Here is a 16,348-nt window from a genome sequence, read left to right as displayed (position 1 = left end):
TATATTCCAATGTGATTACTAATTATTATGTCATTTCAAAATAGCATGACATGTCGTGACGTCAGTTCAGTTGGTGAGACACAGCCAGGGGAGTTCTCCCTTCAAGAAAAGTGTGTGTCTATAGTCTGTACAGACAGACAGCATGGTCAGTAGTGCTTGAATTGAAACATGAAACTCAAGCAACAGTGTTTGAAATTAACCATGACAGTCCATCAAGAAGTCCATGTCATAAGCCAAATGCCAAAGTTAATGATTTAGATCCTCTAGTTTCCAATACCATGGGAGCGGGTCTCAATGCCTTGTCATAAGCCTAATCATAAACCTCTCTGGTGGTCACTTGTACGCAAGACGGGAGAGCCGTCTCACGTACACGTTACGTCCTCTACTGCTAATGTTTAAGTTAAATATATCGGGGTTCCTGGAATCGAAAATCACCAGAGAAGACTTCAATGACCCCAGAGACGCCTTAATTTCAAACACTGGTTGAGAGAAAAATTGACATAATCTTCCTGAAAAAAAAGATGTAATGAAAATTGTTCTTACCGACTTGAGTATCTGACTGTAGGATATGGAGCTCTGGCGTGAGATTATATCCACATCCCGCTCCTGACCAGATTCCACGTTGCTAGGATACAGATCCGGGAACTCACTATCATCCTCGAAATGTAACGTAACATCAGAAGTACGCGACACATTTGAGCTTGAGAATGTCCTCCCCGTAGCAGACAATCCATCGCTTTGTCCCCCATCCTCTTGCGTCCTCTTCTTCCTCTTTCTGTTTCTCCGTCTTCGACGTTTCTTCCCCCCCTCCGCCTTCTGCGCGCCCTCATTAACATCCGATTCATTATTTACAGTTATCACAGTAACTGGGCTTTGAGAAGGTAGATTTGTGTTATCACAGGTTGCGATGAGCTCTGACGCAGCAACATCGCTGTAACTTAACGTTCTCCGCGTACCAGGTTTTTGTTGAGCAATTGTTGCGTAAGTCAGTTGCTGCCCACTTTGAGGTGACAGGTTGCTATGGTTACGTCCAAACAGGTTGCGGCCATGTTCCTGCTCTGGTTGCGCAGGAAGTAACAAGGGACCGACTGGGTCGGTTCCGTTGGAGCGAACATTTCTCCGATGTAAGGGACTACTGTATCCACTGTCGGAATCCACCTCCGAGTCCGACGTATAAGACACATGATTGGAATCGTAACTGTTTTTATCCTTTCTCTTCCATGAATGGGAAACAGTGTACAAGGCATTTGGTCTTTGGGACAGGGTCAAGGCAGCCAGTTCGTCTGAGAAATCTGAAACAGTCAGAAGGCAATTGTGGAGTCAGCGAGGGAGCTTCCAGTGGGAGTATTCCTCATTGACTAGGTGAGGTGAAATGGGGTTTAACGTCGCGTCCAAGATTATTGCACTTATATAGCGACGTGCATGTACATGTGTGTGTGGCTGCTTGTACTAGTCCGGACTGATGCCGATTTATAGTGCTAGCTCACTGAGATACCATGCCGCAGTTTAACATGAATATCCCACCAAGACACAGTATACTGACTCCGAGCCGACCAGTCCTTGTTTTAGCCCCTAAATGCCGAGCGCCAGACAGGGTAACAAGGAGTACCATCTTTTAACGCCTTTTGGCATGACGCGGTCGGTGATCGAACCCCGGACCTTCCGCTCTCCGGGCGTTCCTCATTGACTAGGAGCAGGTGAGGGCTATGAAGTAGAATTCTGAACCAGTTCTTAACAATTAATTTTGTACCAATAATTGGAACAGAATAAAACTGATAGAAATGAAAATTTAGAAAATGTAAAATTAGTTGGGCTGCAAATAGAATCGTATCACGAATATAGGGTAACGAGTATGAATATTAATACACTAATACAATAACAAGTCAGCAGTCGATGTATAATTTGTTACATTCAGTGAAACAATAACAACATAAATTATTTGACATGGTTTGTTAATTATTAACATATTATACATTTATATACTGCACTTATCCAAGTATTTGTATCTGCTCAAAGGCGACATTGAACAGTGACCACAATACTGTCAAATTAAATGTTATAAGAGTGTTGTCTTCAATGAAATCTATGCATATACTTATGGATATTTTTAGGTACAGGGAATGTAAATGCACAAGATTGCATATTTTATAAATATTCGATTCTAGTGGTCATGAATAACAAATTCTATTCATGAATAGATACGGTTAGATTCACTGAATACGCGAGTTCATCATAACAGCCCTAAAAATTAGTCAAAATTTTTGTCCTGAGGACCAGTGAGTGAGTGGGTATTGTTTTACGCCGCTTTTAGCAATATTCCAGCAATATCACGGCGGGGGACACCAGAAATGGGCTTCACACATTGTACCCATGTCGGGAATCGAACCCGGGTCTTCGGCGTGACGAGCGAACGCTTTAACCACTAGGCTACCCGACCGCCCCTGAGGACCCGTGGAATGCGGTCCCACTAGTCCTTTCACATACATGTAGTATGGAGGCTGTACAAGTGGTTCTTCTCAAAGGACCACTTTCCTTGCATTCTGCAGGACATAACTGAAATTATCATAAATAAAAGATCACCTGTTTGAACGGAAATATCTTTACAAATGATTGTCCGAGGTCTTGATCTTGATTTACTGTCGTCATGACAACCAACAAATGAGTTGTTCGGCCATGTTTTCCCATGATTCTGTGCTGAGGTGGTGTATGTCATGGAGTCGACCTGATTGCTTTTCTGAAAGATGGCACGGGGTCTCAAGATAAACATTCACCAAGTGGGATAATAAACATGACTTGGATTACATTACAGCCATGTTATTACTCAATGGGTGCACTACGATCCTCCATCTCCACCATCCCCTCAAACAGCGGTAAGAGGTTCGCAACGCCCATACTTTAACATAGGATAATGATAGTCACAGCTCTAAGATGATCGTAACTTCCATACTTTAACATAGGATAATGATAGTCACAGGTCTAAGATGATCGTAACTCCCATACTTTAACATAGGATAATGATAGTCACAGCTCTAAGATGATCGCAACGCCCATACTTTAACATAGGATAATGATAGTCACAGCTCTAAGATGATCGTAACTCCCATACTTTAACATTGGTTGTTGGTTTGTTGGTTTACGCCGCACTCAGCAATATTCCAGCCATATGACAGCGGACTGTAAATAATCGAGCCTGGACCAGGCAATCCAGTGATTGATATCATGCGTATCAATCCACGCAATTGGGATACGATGACATGCATCAACCAAGTCTGCGAGCCTGACCACCCGAACCCATTAGTCGCCTCTTACGACAAGCATAGTCACCTTTTGCGACAAGCATGAGTTGCTGAAGATCTATTCTACCCCGGATCTTCCATACTTTAACATAGGATCATGTTTGTCACAGCTCTAAGATGATCGCAACTCCCATACTTTAACATTGGATTATGATAGTCACAGCTCTGAGATAATCGTAACTCCCATACATTAACATAGGATTATAATAGTCACAGCTCTAAAATGATCGTAACTCCCAGAGTTCAGCACAGGCATACGACAGGCGTAGCACTAAGATGATCGTCACTTCCATAGTTCAACACAGACATACGACAGGCGTAGCGCTAAGATGATCGTAACTCCAAGAGTTCAACACAGGCAAACGACTGGCGTAGCACTAAGATGACCGTAACTCCCTGAGTTTAACACAGACATACGACTGGCGTAGCGCTAAGATGATCGTAACTCCAAGAGTTCAACACAGGCATACGACTGGCGTAGCGCTAAGATGATTGTAACTCCCTGAGTTTAACACAGACATACTACTGGCGTAGCGCTAAGATGATCGTAACTCCCAGAGATCAACACAGGCATACGACAGGCGTAGCGCTAAGATTGCTCTGTAGAGTCTTACCCTAGTAACTTACCAAACTTGATGAGAACTTGTTTCCTGGTGAATTATGAAAGTTATTCCACGCAGATGGTGAAGATATCTGTTGATGTATTGAGCTCATACCAAACATTCCATAGCTAGTACTGTATCCATTCATTCCCGGCTGCCCAAAGTTGGGGGGGAACACGGGGGTAGGTAGTAAGCCATCCCCCATGCCCGTCACTGTACCCCCATCAAACGTCCTCCCTGACATGGCCTGGACGGGTGGCACGTAGCCCTGTACATTGGTGGACCACTGCTGACTAGGGAAGGAGGCACCGCCGACACCACGGCCCCGTGACTTGCCTCCTCGACCTTCACAATACAACAGGGAGTGACTTAGTAAAACAACACGAGACTTAGTGAAAACAGGACCTGACTTAGTAGAAACAGCATGTGACAACAGTAAAACAACATGTGACACAGCAAAACAAGGTGTGACACAGTAAAACAACATGTGACAGTAAAACAAGGTGTGACACAGTAAAACAGCATGTGACAGTAAAACAACATGTGACACAGTAAAACAAGGTGTGACAGAGTAAATCATGTGACAACAGTAAAACAACATATGGCTTAGCAAACCACATGTGACACAGTAATACAACATGTGACACAGTAAAACAACATATGGCAAAGCAAACCACATGTGACACAGTAAAACAACATGTGACACAGTAAAACAACATGTGACACATAAAACAGCATGTGACACAGTAAAACTGCATGTGACACAGTAAAACAGAATTGACAGTAAAACAGCATGTGACACCGTAAAACATGCGACACACAGTATATTTTACACACAAAAATATTAAAGAGAAAATGAAAGCATTTGACTGTTAAGTAAATTAGACTGTCACCTGTAAATGCCCTTCCGGTGCCACGCCCACGTCCCACGCCAGGCGCCCCCCACTTGGTGGTCCCCCTGAAACATGAAACAATTCCAGGCTACTGGTTAGCATCTGTCCGACAACAGGCACAGGGAGGCGGAGGCGGAGGAGGTGGATTGGTTGGTTTGTTGTTTAACGCTGCACTCAGCAATATTCCAGCTGTATGACGGCGGTCTGTAAATAATCGAGTCTGGACAATCCAGTGACAATCCAGTGATTAATATCATGAGCATCGATCCACACAATTGGGATCGATGACGTGCATCAACCAAGTCAGCGAGCCTGACCACCCGATCCCGTTAGTCGCCTCTTACGACAAGCATAGTCACCTTTTGCGACAAGCATGGGTTGCTGAAGACCTATTCTACCTGGGATCTTCACGGGTCAGGCGGAGGATAAGGAAGAGGAGGAGGAGGAAGAGGAGGAGGACAAGTTCTCCCCATGGTTTCTGTTTGCCGCTCATTGCCAGAAATGTACCGGTAAAATAGGCCAGGGACGGTAAAACAAAACAGGATCGGCAGTAAATATGACATTATTATCTTGAAATCAAACTCTTGACCAAATCTTTCTTGGACTAAATGCTCTCTTAAAACTGAAATATGTCTCAGTATGCTGTTACTACAACCGCACAGGAAATTCCAAGTTTATATTTAGCCAAGCTCACCCATTGGTCGACATGTATAACATGCTGTCTCGTTGCCAACAGGTGAACATTGACACAGCATTGTTTTGAGGCTAACATTGCGGTAAAGTAGACAATTTTTTTAAGTTTGATTCATTGATAAAAGAAAAACAAGATTCAGAAGAGGCGTGGTGATACAAACACAATGAGTAATGATACACGGCCTAATGAGACGAGCTCAACGTCGGCCATAGCCTAAACTAAGTTGGTTGGTTGGTTTGTTGTTTAACGCCGCACTCAGCAATATTCCAGCTATATGATGGCGGTGTGTAAATAATCGAGTCTGGACCAGACAATCCAGTGATTGACATCATGAGCATTAGATGACATGCATCATCAACCAAGTCAGCGAGCCTGACCACCCGATCCTGTTAGTCGTCTTTTACGGCAAGCGTGGGTTGCTGAAGACCCATTCTACCCCGGAATCTTCACGGGTCCGAAAACTAAGTCCTCAACACGAATGATTTAAGGAATTCCAATGGTTGTGAAAATGCAAGTTAAGAAAATGACAGTATGAGTGGGGTGATATTTGTACATGTAATTTTCAAGGACAGAAACAATAATGTTTGGACAATAATAAAGCTTGATGTGCTGTCGGTCTATTGGCCTGGTTAATCTAACACTGTATGGGTACACCCCCTCGTCAATCCATGGCGAGGATCAATTGTTCAAACCCATCGACTCTTCTGGTCAAACAAATCTAGAAACAGAATCGGGGCGAACCAGGATTCGAACCCACAATCATAGGTTTCTGGCGTGTCCAAGGGACGCAACTCTGCACAGCGAATGGCGGCGTCTTAGACGACTGGACCACCCAGTGTGGTTAGACACCCCCCAGTGTTACCGCCCTCCCTCCACCCAGTGTGGTTAGACACCCACCCAGTGTTACCGCCCTCCCTCCACCCAGTGTGGTTAGACACACCCCAAGTGTTACCGCCCTCCCCCCCACCTAGTGTGGTTAGACGCACCCCCAGTGTTACCGCCCTCCCTCCACCCAGTGTGGTTAGACACCCCCCCCCCCCAGTGTTACCGCCCTCCCTCCACCCAGTGTGGTTAGACACCCCCCCAGCGTTACCACCCTCCCTGAACCAGACAAGGGTAGTTAACGGACAGCCATTCTCGTCATTCACCACAATTTGAAAACAGTTGAGATGTGCAGGATCTGTTTGTAGCCATACTGCCAGCCGACAGTTTCATCATGTATCGTCTCTGTCAATCTAAAGTCAATGTTCACATTGCCTTACCTGTCCATGTCAGACCAACACCGCCGATTCTAACGACTTGACTCCACAGAGGCAGGTTCTAACGACTTCACTCCACAGAGGAAGGTTCTAACAACTTGACTCAACAGAGGAAGATTCTAACGACTTGACTCAACAGAGGAAGGTTCTAACGACTTGACTTGACTCAACAGAGGTGAAATGAGTAAGCTGAACAGTATCTTATCAGTTAGCCTTAACTTATCAGTGGCCGACTAAACTACTGGCATCTGTGGGCAGAACAAGCAAAAAGAATCTGTGGACTAACTATACTACTAGTATCGCGATACAGACTGACGATACTACTAGTATCACGATGCAGAACAATACTAAGAGTATCGTGATACAGACTGACGATACTACTAGTGTCATGATATAGACTGAAGATACTACTAGTATCACGATGCAGAACGATACTACTAGTATCATGAAACATATGATGGTGTGTATTTATAATGTGCACCCCTCTCCAGACAGCTGTGTACTTTTTTTTAAAAAGTGCACAGGTTAGAAACAAAACACCAGAGCTCCAGATAACTTTTTTTAGTAATTGAGTTTTTACTTGAAGGTTTCTATTTTAACTGGGTTATTACATTTTCCATTGGCTAACCAAAATTTGTTCACTCATCTATTCATCACTCTATTGGGTTTTTCCCAAAATGAGTAAGCTTTTTGAGAGCTTCTAAATATAGGCTTGATTTGGAAAGTAAATTAGTGTGTAATTGTGTTTCGGAAATTAGCTCCGTTGTACGCATGCTGAGAAAGCTTCATTGGGTATCATTGTGCTGTTTTCAAACAATTGAGTTTTTTATTTAATGCATGCGTTTCTGTACGCAAGTTAATTGAAAGTAATGGGGTTTTGAATAGTGTTGGGGGGTATTTTACGCAAATATGCAGTAATCTGTAGCTCTGAAATACAGTATACAAGGTAATTTCAAACCTAAAATAGGTTTTATCTCTCAGACGTTCTTGGCAATAGTAACAGGTGATGTACAGGTCACTCATATCGTAAATAGACAGCATACTTGGCAATTATCTTGTAAAGAAATAAACAGAAGTTTTAGAGGAATGTCATTATATATATTATGTCTGTTGTAAGCGAATTGGCGAAGATGAACGTGGATGGCAGGGACTATGAATTACTTTGTACTGTCTGCCTGAACTATCCACAACTATCAGATCCGAAATCTTGACTGGTGGTGGGATTAAAAAATAAGTTCAGAAATGAAAAATTAAAATGTCAAGGGAAAAGGAGGAAATATGTTCACTGCTGTGAAAAGGAACGAACTTCAGTCAGCACAATATCATGCAAAATCACTGACTATATTTCTTACTTTTTCATTCATTAAGGGTCAGGGTCAGGGTCAGGGTCAGGGTCAGGGTTATTAAGGTTAATTGCAGAACATGGTAATAAGCGAGAACATGAAACTTTATTAAACGTCTAAGGGCAAGTGAAAACATTGCAGGACAAGTATAAAATAATATCTACTTGACCTGCAGGACAAGTGTTTTGAATATTTTGAGCCCTTGGCTGTATTATATAAAGGGGAACTCACCTTGATGCCTGATCAGGCTGTATAAAGGGGAACTCACCTTGATCCCTGATCGGGCTGTATAAAGGGGAACTCACCTTGATCCCGGATCGGGCTGTATAAAGGGGAACTCACCTTCATCCCTGATTGGGCTGTATAAAGGGGAACTCACCTTGATCCCGGATCGGGCTGTATAAAGGGGAACTCACCTTCATCCCTGATTGGGCTGTATGAAGGGGAACTCACCTTGATCCCTGATCGGGCTGTATAAAGGGGAACTCACCTTCATCCCTGATCGGGCTGTATAAAGGGGAACTCACCTTCATCCCTGATCGGGCTGTATAAAGGGGAAGTCACCTTGATCCCTGATCGGGCTGTATAAAGGGGAACTCACCTTGGTCCCTGATTGGGCTGTATAAAGGGGAACTCACCTTGATCCCTGATCGGGCTGTATAAAGGGGAACTCACCTTCATCCCTGATCGGGCTGTATAAAGGGGAACTCACCTTGGTCCCTGATCGGGCTGTATAAAGGGGAACTCACCTTCATCCCTGATCGGGCTGTATAAAGGGGAACTCACCTTGGTCCCTGATCAGGCTGTATAAAGGGGAACTCACCTTGGTCCCTGATCGGGCTGTATAAAGGGGAACTCACCTTGGTTCCTGATCGGGCTGTATAAAGGGGAACTCACCTTGATCCCTGATCGGGCTGTATAAAGGGGAACTCACCTTGATCCCTGATCGGGCTGTATAAAGGGGAACTCACCTTCATCCCTGATCGGGCTGTATAAAGGGGAACTCACCTTGGTCCCTGATCGGGCTGTATAAAGGGGAACTCACCTTGGTCCCTGATCAGGCTGTATAAAGGGGAACTCACCTTGGTCCCTGATCGGGCTGTATAAAGGGGAAGCAGCTTGTGATGTAGCCTGGGACCTCTGTGAGGGGAACACCTCCCGGCTGTCTGTCAATGTGACTGACAGGTGAAGCCACGCCCACGTTGGTGGTGTAGCTGCCAGGGGTGAAGACAGGGGCGTCAACAGACAGGGACGACGACTGAAACAAGCAATGCAGGGAGTGCCGTCACTGATGGAACAGTTCAGTCACAATATATCCACTCACGAGTATCACGATAAATCTAATAACATTAGATATTCTGTATGTGTATAGATACAAAATATTCTATCTGGACCTGCACTTGATCAATATGCTAATTATGAACCAAGCTGGTCCATTCAATGTTCAGAACTGAATTTTCTGCCGACTTATTGCCCATCAAAACCATGAAAATATCAAACAATAGAATTATTCTGTGGCAGTGGCACAAAATTTAGCATCAATATTCATAAATTTGTGTTGATTTAGTATCGATAATATTCACCGATATCGTGATATACGATGACATTCATACATGAAGCCCATCTCAACAGAGTGCCAGAAATTTGGTGAGTGAGTGAATATGGTTTTACGCCACTTTTAGCAATATACAAGCAATATCATAGCGGGGGACACCAGAAATGGGCTTCACACACTGTACCCATGTACTAATTGCGTAGATCGATGCTTATGATGTCAATCACTGGATTGTCTGGTCCAGACTTGATTCATTAGACAGATGTAATTTAGCTGGAATATTGCTAAGTGTGGTAGAAAACAACAAACAAAACAAACTAAATTCTGTAATAATTAATCACTGGATTGTCTGGCAGCTAATCCTTTAGATCCAAACTTTAAATGTTTCAAGACAGTACAGACAGAATAGTAAAGATTTTTTTCACATGAGTTAAGATGCTGACACAGACACAACAATAGGAGTGAAAAGGGACATACGGTTATATATTACTGGGATTGAAGTTGTAAGAAATCAGAAGCTGTTTAAAAACAAGGCCTAAAAACTTAAACATATTCAACTGACCCACAAGTACAGCATATTATTGACATATTGAACATAAGCACTATGTTCTGCGGTTTACTCAATGTTGGTAGACATTATTTATGAGAAAGTAATATGTTGTATGGTACATTGATGACAATCAATTGGGATTGTTGTTTATTGTTTGTGTATCGATAAATAGCCCCACGTGTATCGTATTGTGGGTCAAATATCGCGCTGCATCGGAATATCGGTGTATCGTTTCCCCCTTAGTATCATGTAGACAGAGTTCACGCTGTCACCAGTCTCCACCCCCACCTCCTTGTTGTCAGTCCCAACACGGAGCAAATTAATCTGACAAGTTAGTCTGAGTTCATATCTTTGGGGAATATTTCACTTTGGTTTGAGATTAAGTTGCTAGAAATAGATATTTAACCTCAAAGTAAGGCAAACAGTTATACCCCTCCACTAAATATAGACAACGAGAAACCCTGATTAAAAAAAGACAAGTTGACTTCATTTGAAGAATATACTCTATTGATAGTCACTGATGTGTGTCCGACAACAGACACTTCTCTGGTCCTTTATCCGCAACTCTACTGGGCCTAGCAGTCACATGAGTTACCGGTTCAAGACTAATTTTACCCGTACACAGGAACACATGTATATTATCAGCAACGGCAGATCACATGTTGGGGTTAAGTGAGCCCCAAGGGCAGATCCAGCATTTCTTTTGTTCGTTTGTTTGTTGTTTAACGCCACACTCAGCAATATTCCAGCTATATGACGGCGGTCTGTAAGTAATCAAGTCTGGACCAGACAATCCAGTGATTGACATCATGATCATTGATCTACGTAATTGGGATGACCACCTGATCCCATTAGTCGCTTCTTACGGCAAACATAGGTTGCTGAATTTCTAAAAGGGAAGGGTCCAAAATATCAAAACCATCTCTCAGTCAATTTTACTGCCAACAACATACTACAATGGTTTTCAAAAGGGTGTGTGTGTGTGTGTGGTTTAGTTTTCAGACAGAAGTATCCTCATAGGTTGTCGCTATTCAGGGAAGTACATTTTCAGGTCTCCATGGTTACAAAACCATTCTAAATTATGAGGAATATTCTGTACACACAGAGACGAAGCTGTTCAACAGAAAAGCATCCACAAAGTGTCGAAAAGTAAATACTGGGCACCTTTCCTTGTCTGCTTCACACACTTCACGTCATGAGGAACTAGCTTCCTGGTAGAAGTTGTACTGGCAGATCTGCAGGCGACCTCCACATGGGTCCTTGTAGCAGGCGACCTCCACATGGGTCCTTGTAGCAGGTGACCTCCACATGGGTTCTAGTAGCAGGTGACCTCCACTTGGGTTCTAGTAGCAGGTGACCTCCACTTGGGTTCTAGTAGCAGGTGACCTCCACATGGGTTATAGTAGGAGGTGACCTCCACATGGGTTCCAGTAGCAGGTGACCTCCACATGGGTTCTAGTAGCAGGCGACCTCCACATGGGTTCTAGTAGCAGGTGACCTCCACATGGGTTCTAGTAGCAGGTGACCTCCACATGGGTTCTAGTAGCAGGTGACCTCCACATGGGTTCTTGTAGCAGGTGACCTCCACATGGGTTCTAGTAGCAGGTGACCTCCACAAGGGTTATAGTAGCAGGTGACCTCCATATCGGTAATAGTAGCAGGTGGCCTCCACTTGGGTTATAGTAGCAGGTGACCTCCACAAGGGTTATAGTAGCAGGTGACCTCCACATGGGTTATAGTAGCAGGTGACCTCCACATGGGTTCTAGTAGCAGGTGACCTCCACATGGGTTCTTGTAGTATTCGACCTCCAATTGGGTTATAGTAGCAGGCGACCTCCACTTGGGTTCTAGTAGAGGGTGACCTCCACATTGGTTCCATTAGTGGTCAATATATACAGGGCTGATCGCCTACAGTAAAGCTGTTTTTTAGTGCAATTTGCCTACACTATGAAAAATGCACCCCTAACATTAATTGTGGACTAATTTTTTTGTGTATGTTATTATTACTTTAATATCTGTGACAAACCTGTGAGTTGCTTAGAAACATGTTGTTTATATACACCCAGAAGATTAAAGAGAAACTATGTATTTTCATAAGCTATTAATCCTTTTTAAACCATGGCTCTTTTGTCTTTGACCGTGGTCTAACTAACTGAATTGTTAGTTAAACACTTGACAATGACGGAACTTCTTTTTCCCCCTATCATTTGTCTTGATGATAGAACAATTTCATGAAAAATGTTTGTCGCCAGCTGGATTCGAACCCGCAAAGACTGCACTGTAAGGCTAACGAATGTAGTCTTCTGCCACAGCGACATGGGAGAAATGGTGTGAAATTAACAAGTAATAACTTACAACAGTACCAATTGCTTCTCCCTTTATGAACTGCGAAATGAGTTTTATGCAATTTTTATACAGTATGTTACTCTAGTATTTGTACAGTACTTGTGATTTTGTAACTTTTTGTTCAACGAAACGAACAGATCTATAGAAAAGAAATTACTATTATCTTGATCAGGGCTATATTTGCTCATAATAGGCCCATCAACATGGGCAAGTAATATTTAGTTGATTGACAAATGTGCTCGAGTTGGTCTAAAATGAATGGCATACTTGCCCCGAGACATGCATTTCATAACCCAAATCGGCAAAGTGCCTTTAACAAAACAATGTTTTTTAAGCATTTTAGGTGCCATAAATGTTGGACATGGTTTAAGGAATGTTAGACCACTCGGACCCTAGTGTCTAATAGTTGAAATGGTTGATTAAACCACTCGGTACTGCATGCCTCATGGTTTAATTAACCATTTCAACGATTAGACACTGGGTCCTTGTGGTCAAACCTGTACATAAAAAAGAAAAATAGTTGTGTTCACAGTCAAGCTATTGGTATCTAAACAAGGTACTCCAAACATAGTAAGAGATTAAAATATTTAGGAGATATTGTAATTTGATAAGATAAAAGTTTTGACAAAGTAAAAGTGTGGGATAAGGTCTGTGTCATTAATGGCCCTGTGGGTTCCAAGATAACACAACTTGTGTTTTGGTCACTTCCTGACTGCAGACAGGCTACAGAGGTCCGACTGTTCCAGACACTGGAGGAAGCTGTCACGGCCAATAGTAGACTTGCCCTCCATCCTGAATTAATCCAGACGGACATTGAAGTTGTCTGATGTACACAGATACCTCTCCCACTATTCCCAGGCCACATGGAGGAAGGTCCAGACAGACATGGAGGAAGGTCCAGACAGACATGGAGGATGGTCTAGACAGATGTTGAAGTTGTCTGATGTACACAGATACCTCTCCCACTATTCCCAGGCCACATGGAGGAAGGTCCAGACAGACATGGAGGAAGGTCCAGACAGACATGGAGGATGGTCTAGACAGATGTTGAAGTTGTCTGATGTACACAGATACCACTCCCACTATTCCCAGGCCACATGGAGGACGGTCTAGACAGACATTGAAGATGTCTGATGTACACAGATACCTCTCCCACTATTCCCAGGCCACATGGAGGACGGTCCAGACAGACATTGAAGATGTCTGATGTACACAGATACCTCTCCCACTATTCCCAGGCCACATGGAGGATGGTCTAGACAGACATTGAAGAGAAAACAGAACGAAGCAAGCTCGCTCAGCATCTCTATGGCGCCCGACCCCGACAACAAAAGAAGATCTACCGTGAAATGTAGCAACGTATCGCCAGATTCAAGGAACTTCTTCAGATCGGAGTAGCAAGCCTGCTCCAGTTCCTTGATGCTGCTGGGTTACAGCTAAAACTGGACTAAATGAGAATTGTTAAATCTAAGAGTGTGATCAATATCTGCGAACAGTGTCTAATATTTATCAGCGTTGGTGATCAGTAAGTATTGTAAGGGTTTTACAATGTTAAATACTTTCAGTGTCAAAATGTATTTTATATTTTCATTGTAAGGGTTTTCAAAAGTCAAATGTTTTTCATTACGGTATCATATATATATCTAATATATATACATGTATGTAATAACATTACAATGTTAGAAGCGTTAGATCTTGTCATTCTGATCAAATGTCAATTATAATGATTTAACCAGGGATAAATCTACTCCCCCCCCCCCCCCCCCGTCCCGCGTCTCGGACGCATTAAATTCTGACAGGACCCATATTTTTTATACGTGCGTCCTGCAGGACGCAAGGTTTTCATGAAACACTAATGTCCTTTTTTGTGGAAAATCATTATCAACGTTTTAAACGAAGTTTTCTTTTGTCTAAATGCGTGCATAAACGAGATTTTGGTCAATCGATTTTCCATGGAAAGTCCCAGTCTAAAAATAACTTAATACGCATGTGCGATGTTTTTCTTTAAAACGCGATAGCTGATTGGTTGTCAATAAGCAAGTTACCAATCGTAAGCAAACTTGTATATGACTTCGGTTTCTGTTGTTGATAATTTCTCTGGCAGTCAACAAAGCAAAGCTGTCACATTCTCAAAAAACTTTGTCATCGATGTTTGGTCAGAATGATACAATTGAGACAAGTGAAACTGAGCGAAGGCAAGTCTCAGTCAGCCAATGAACCTGTCAGAAAACAGAAAGTAAGAACATTCCAGTCAAATTGGCTAACTGCACACCGCTCGTGGTTGATATACGATAAGGAAATCGACTTCGTGTATTGCAAGCTTTGCACTGAAAATCGTAAAACAAATGGCATGACACGTAATGCTAAGTTCAGAAATTTCCAAAATGTACCTTGACCAGGCATATAAATAATAATGATCATAAATTGTCAATTCAGACTCCGAAACTTCGTGAAGATTTGCAGGTAGCACATGCACGTATGACAGCAAAACAAGATAAGGCAGCTGTCGCCTTGTTGAAATCTATACACTGGTTAGCTTGTGAAAACGTCCCCCTGACAAAATTTAAAAGTTTTATTAAACATTCCTGAGACCTTTGTAATGTCACGTGTTTGAAAATAAAAACAGTTTTGAAATATTTGTGGCATTTATTTTTATTTGGGACTCATTAAAGTTTCAAAGGGACTCATATATTTGAGATTGGACTCATAAATAAATAGTCAGTTCAGTGAGTCCCAGGACTCAGGTAGTTAAATTTGTAGATTTATCCCTGTTTAACATTGTGAGATGTGTCAGATATGTATCAGAGCTCCAGATAAGCTGCGTATCTGCGTAAAATATGCATCAGAAAAGCAGAAATATGCAGTAAAATAAAATCCAAGCGTATCAAATACGCAACGAACATTACAGATACACTACAAAATTAAAACTTGTGCGTATCATCAAGATATTGTGAAGTAACCCTGCGTATTCGATAAGCAAATCAGCAACTTACTTTAAAATTATAAACGGGCATTCCGTTACATCATGATCATTTGCCATCACACTTTTTTGTGGAAGTATCGTGGTATTTTTGAGTCCTATAAAGCTCTCGAACCCACATGACACCAGTTTGCAGGGACTAGACAAATAGTGTTTTTAAAAATTTAACTTAAATACCTACATGTGTAAAAACTAGTGGTTGACAGAAATTTGAATACCCAGATAGAATTACTGATACCCAATGATTTTAAAATGCATGGGTAAAATACCCACAACACAAAAAGCTTATCTGGAGCTCTGATGTATTATCATTTTTTAATTTGTTTGTTGACAATAGCATTTCCTTTATAAGTGCATTATGGGATAAAGGCTTTGCTATTGAGTTCCCTGAAACATGAAGTTGTTTTATACACTGTAGGCAAAATGCATGGCAGGCAATAGAAGTTACCCAAGAGGATTTCCCACTCGCTGTCAACAAAGTCCCCCAATGTTTCCCCCTTGCTGATCTGAAACCCAGTTTTGGGTCCTAACGCTAATTGGCATCTGGTGATTACGCAGAGAGACTGAGAGTTGAAGTATTGTTTCCCTAACCACAGGCCCAGAGTGTCATCTTCACACTCGGTTTTGTTTGTTTGTTGTTTAACGCCGCACTCAGCAATAATCCAGCTCTATGACGGTGGTCTATAAATAATCGGGTCTGGACCAGACAATCCAGTGATTGACATCATGATCATCTATCCACGCAATTGGGATCGATGACATGCATCAACCAAGTCGGCAAGGCAGATCACCCGTTCCCGTTAGTGGCCTCTTACGACAAGCATAGTTGC

The 16,348-nt window shown here is 42.5% G+C and overlaps 1 protein-coding gene across 1 annotated transcript in view; it reads right to left on the bottom strand.

Annotated features, from left to right (window-relative positions):
- LOC124121959 overlaps positions 1-16,348 on the bottom strand; it is a 68,420-nt gene that overhangs the window by 51,347 nt on the left and 725 nt on the right. Inside the window, exons 2-6 of the mRNA XM_048395322.1 lie at positions 9,170-9,345; positions 4,792-4,856; positions 3,924-4,243; positions 2,581-2,734; positions 544-1,292 (exon numbers count right to left, since the gene is read on the bottom strand). Coding sequence (XP_048251279.1) covers positions 544-1,292; positions 2,581-2,734; positions 3,924-4,243; positions 4,792-4,856; positions 9,170-9,345 — 1,464 coding nt within the window. The remainder of the gene's footprint in view (positions 1-543; positions 1,293-2,580; positions 2,735-3,923; positions 4,244-4,791; positions 4,857-9,169; positions 9,346-16,348) is intronic.

Source organism: Haliotis rufescens, unplaced genomic scaffold, assembly GCF_023055435.1.
Source record: "Haliotis rufescens isolate VD_foot unplaced genomic scaffold, xgHalRufe1.0.p SCAF_14, whole genome shotgun sequence".
Classification (NCBI taxonomy): domain Eukaryota; kingdom Metazoa; phylum Mollusca; class Gastropoda; order Lepetellida; family Haliotidae; genus Haliotis; species Haliotis rufescens.
Note: the sequence above shows the minus strand (reverse complement) of the source record. Positions and strands in the feature narration are given on the sequence as shown.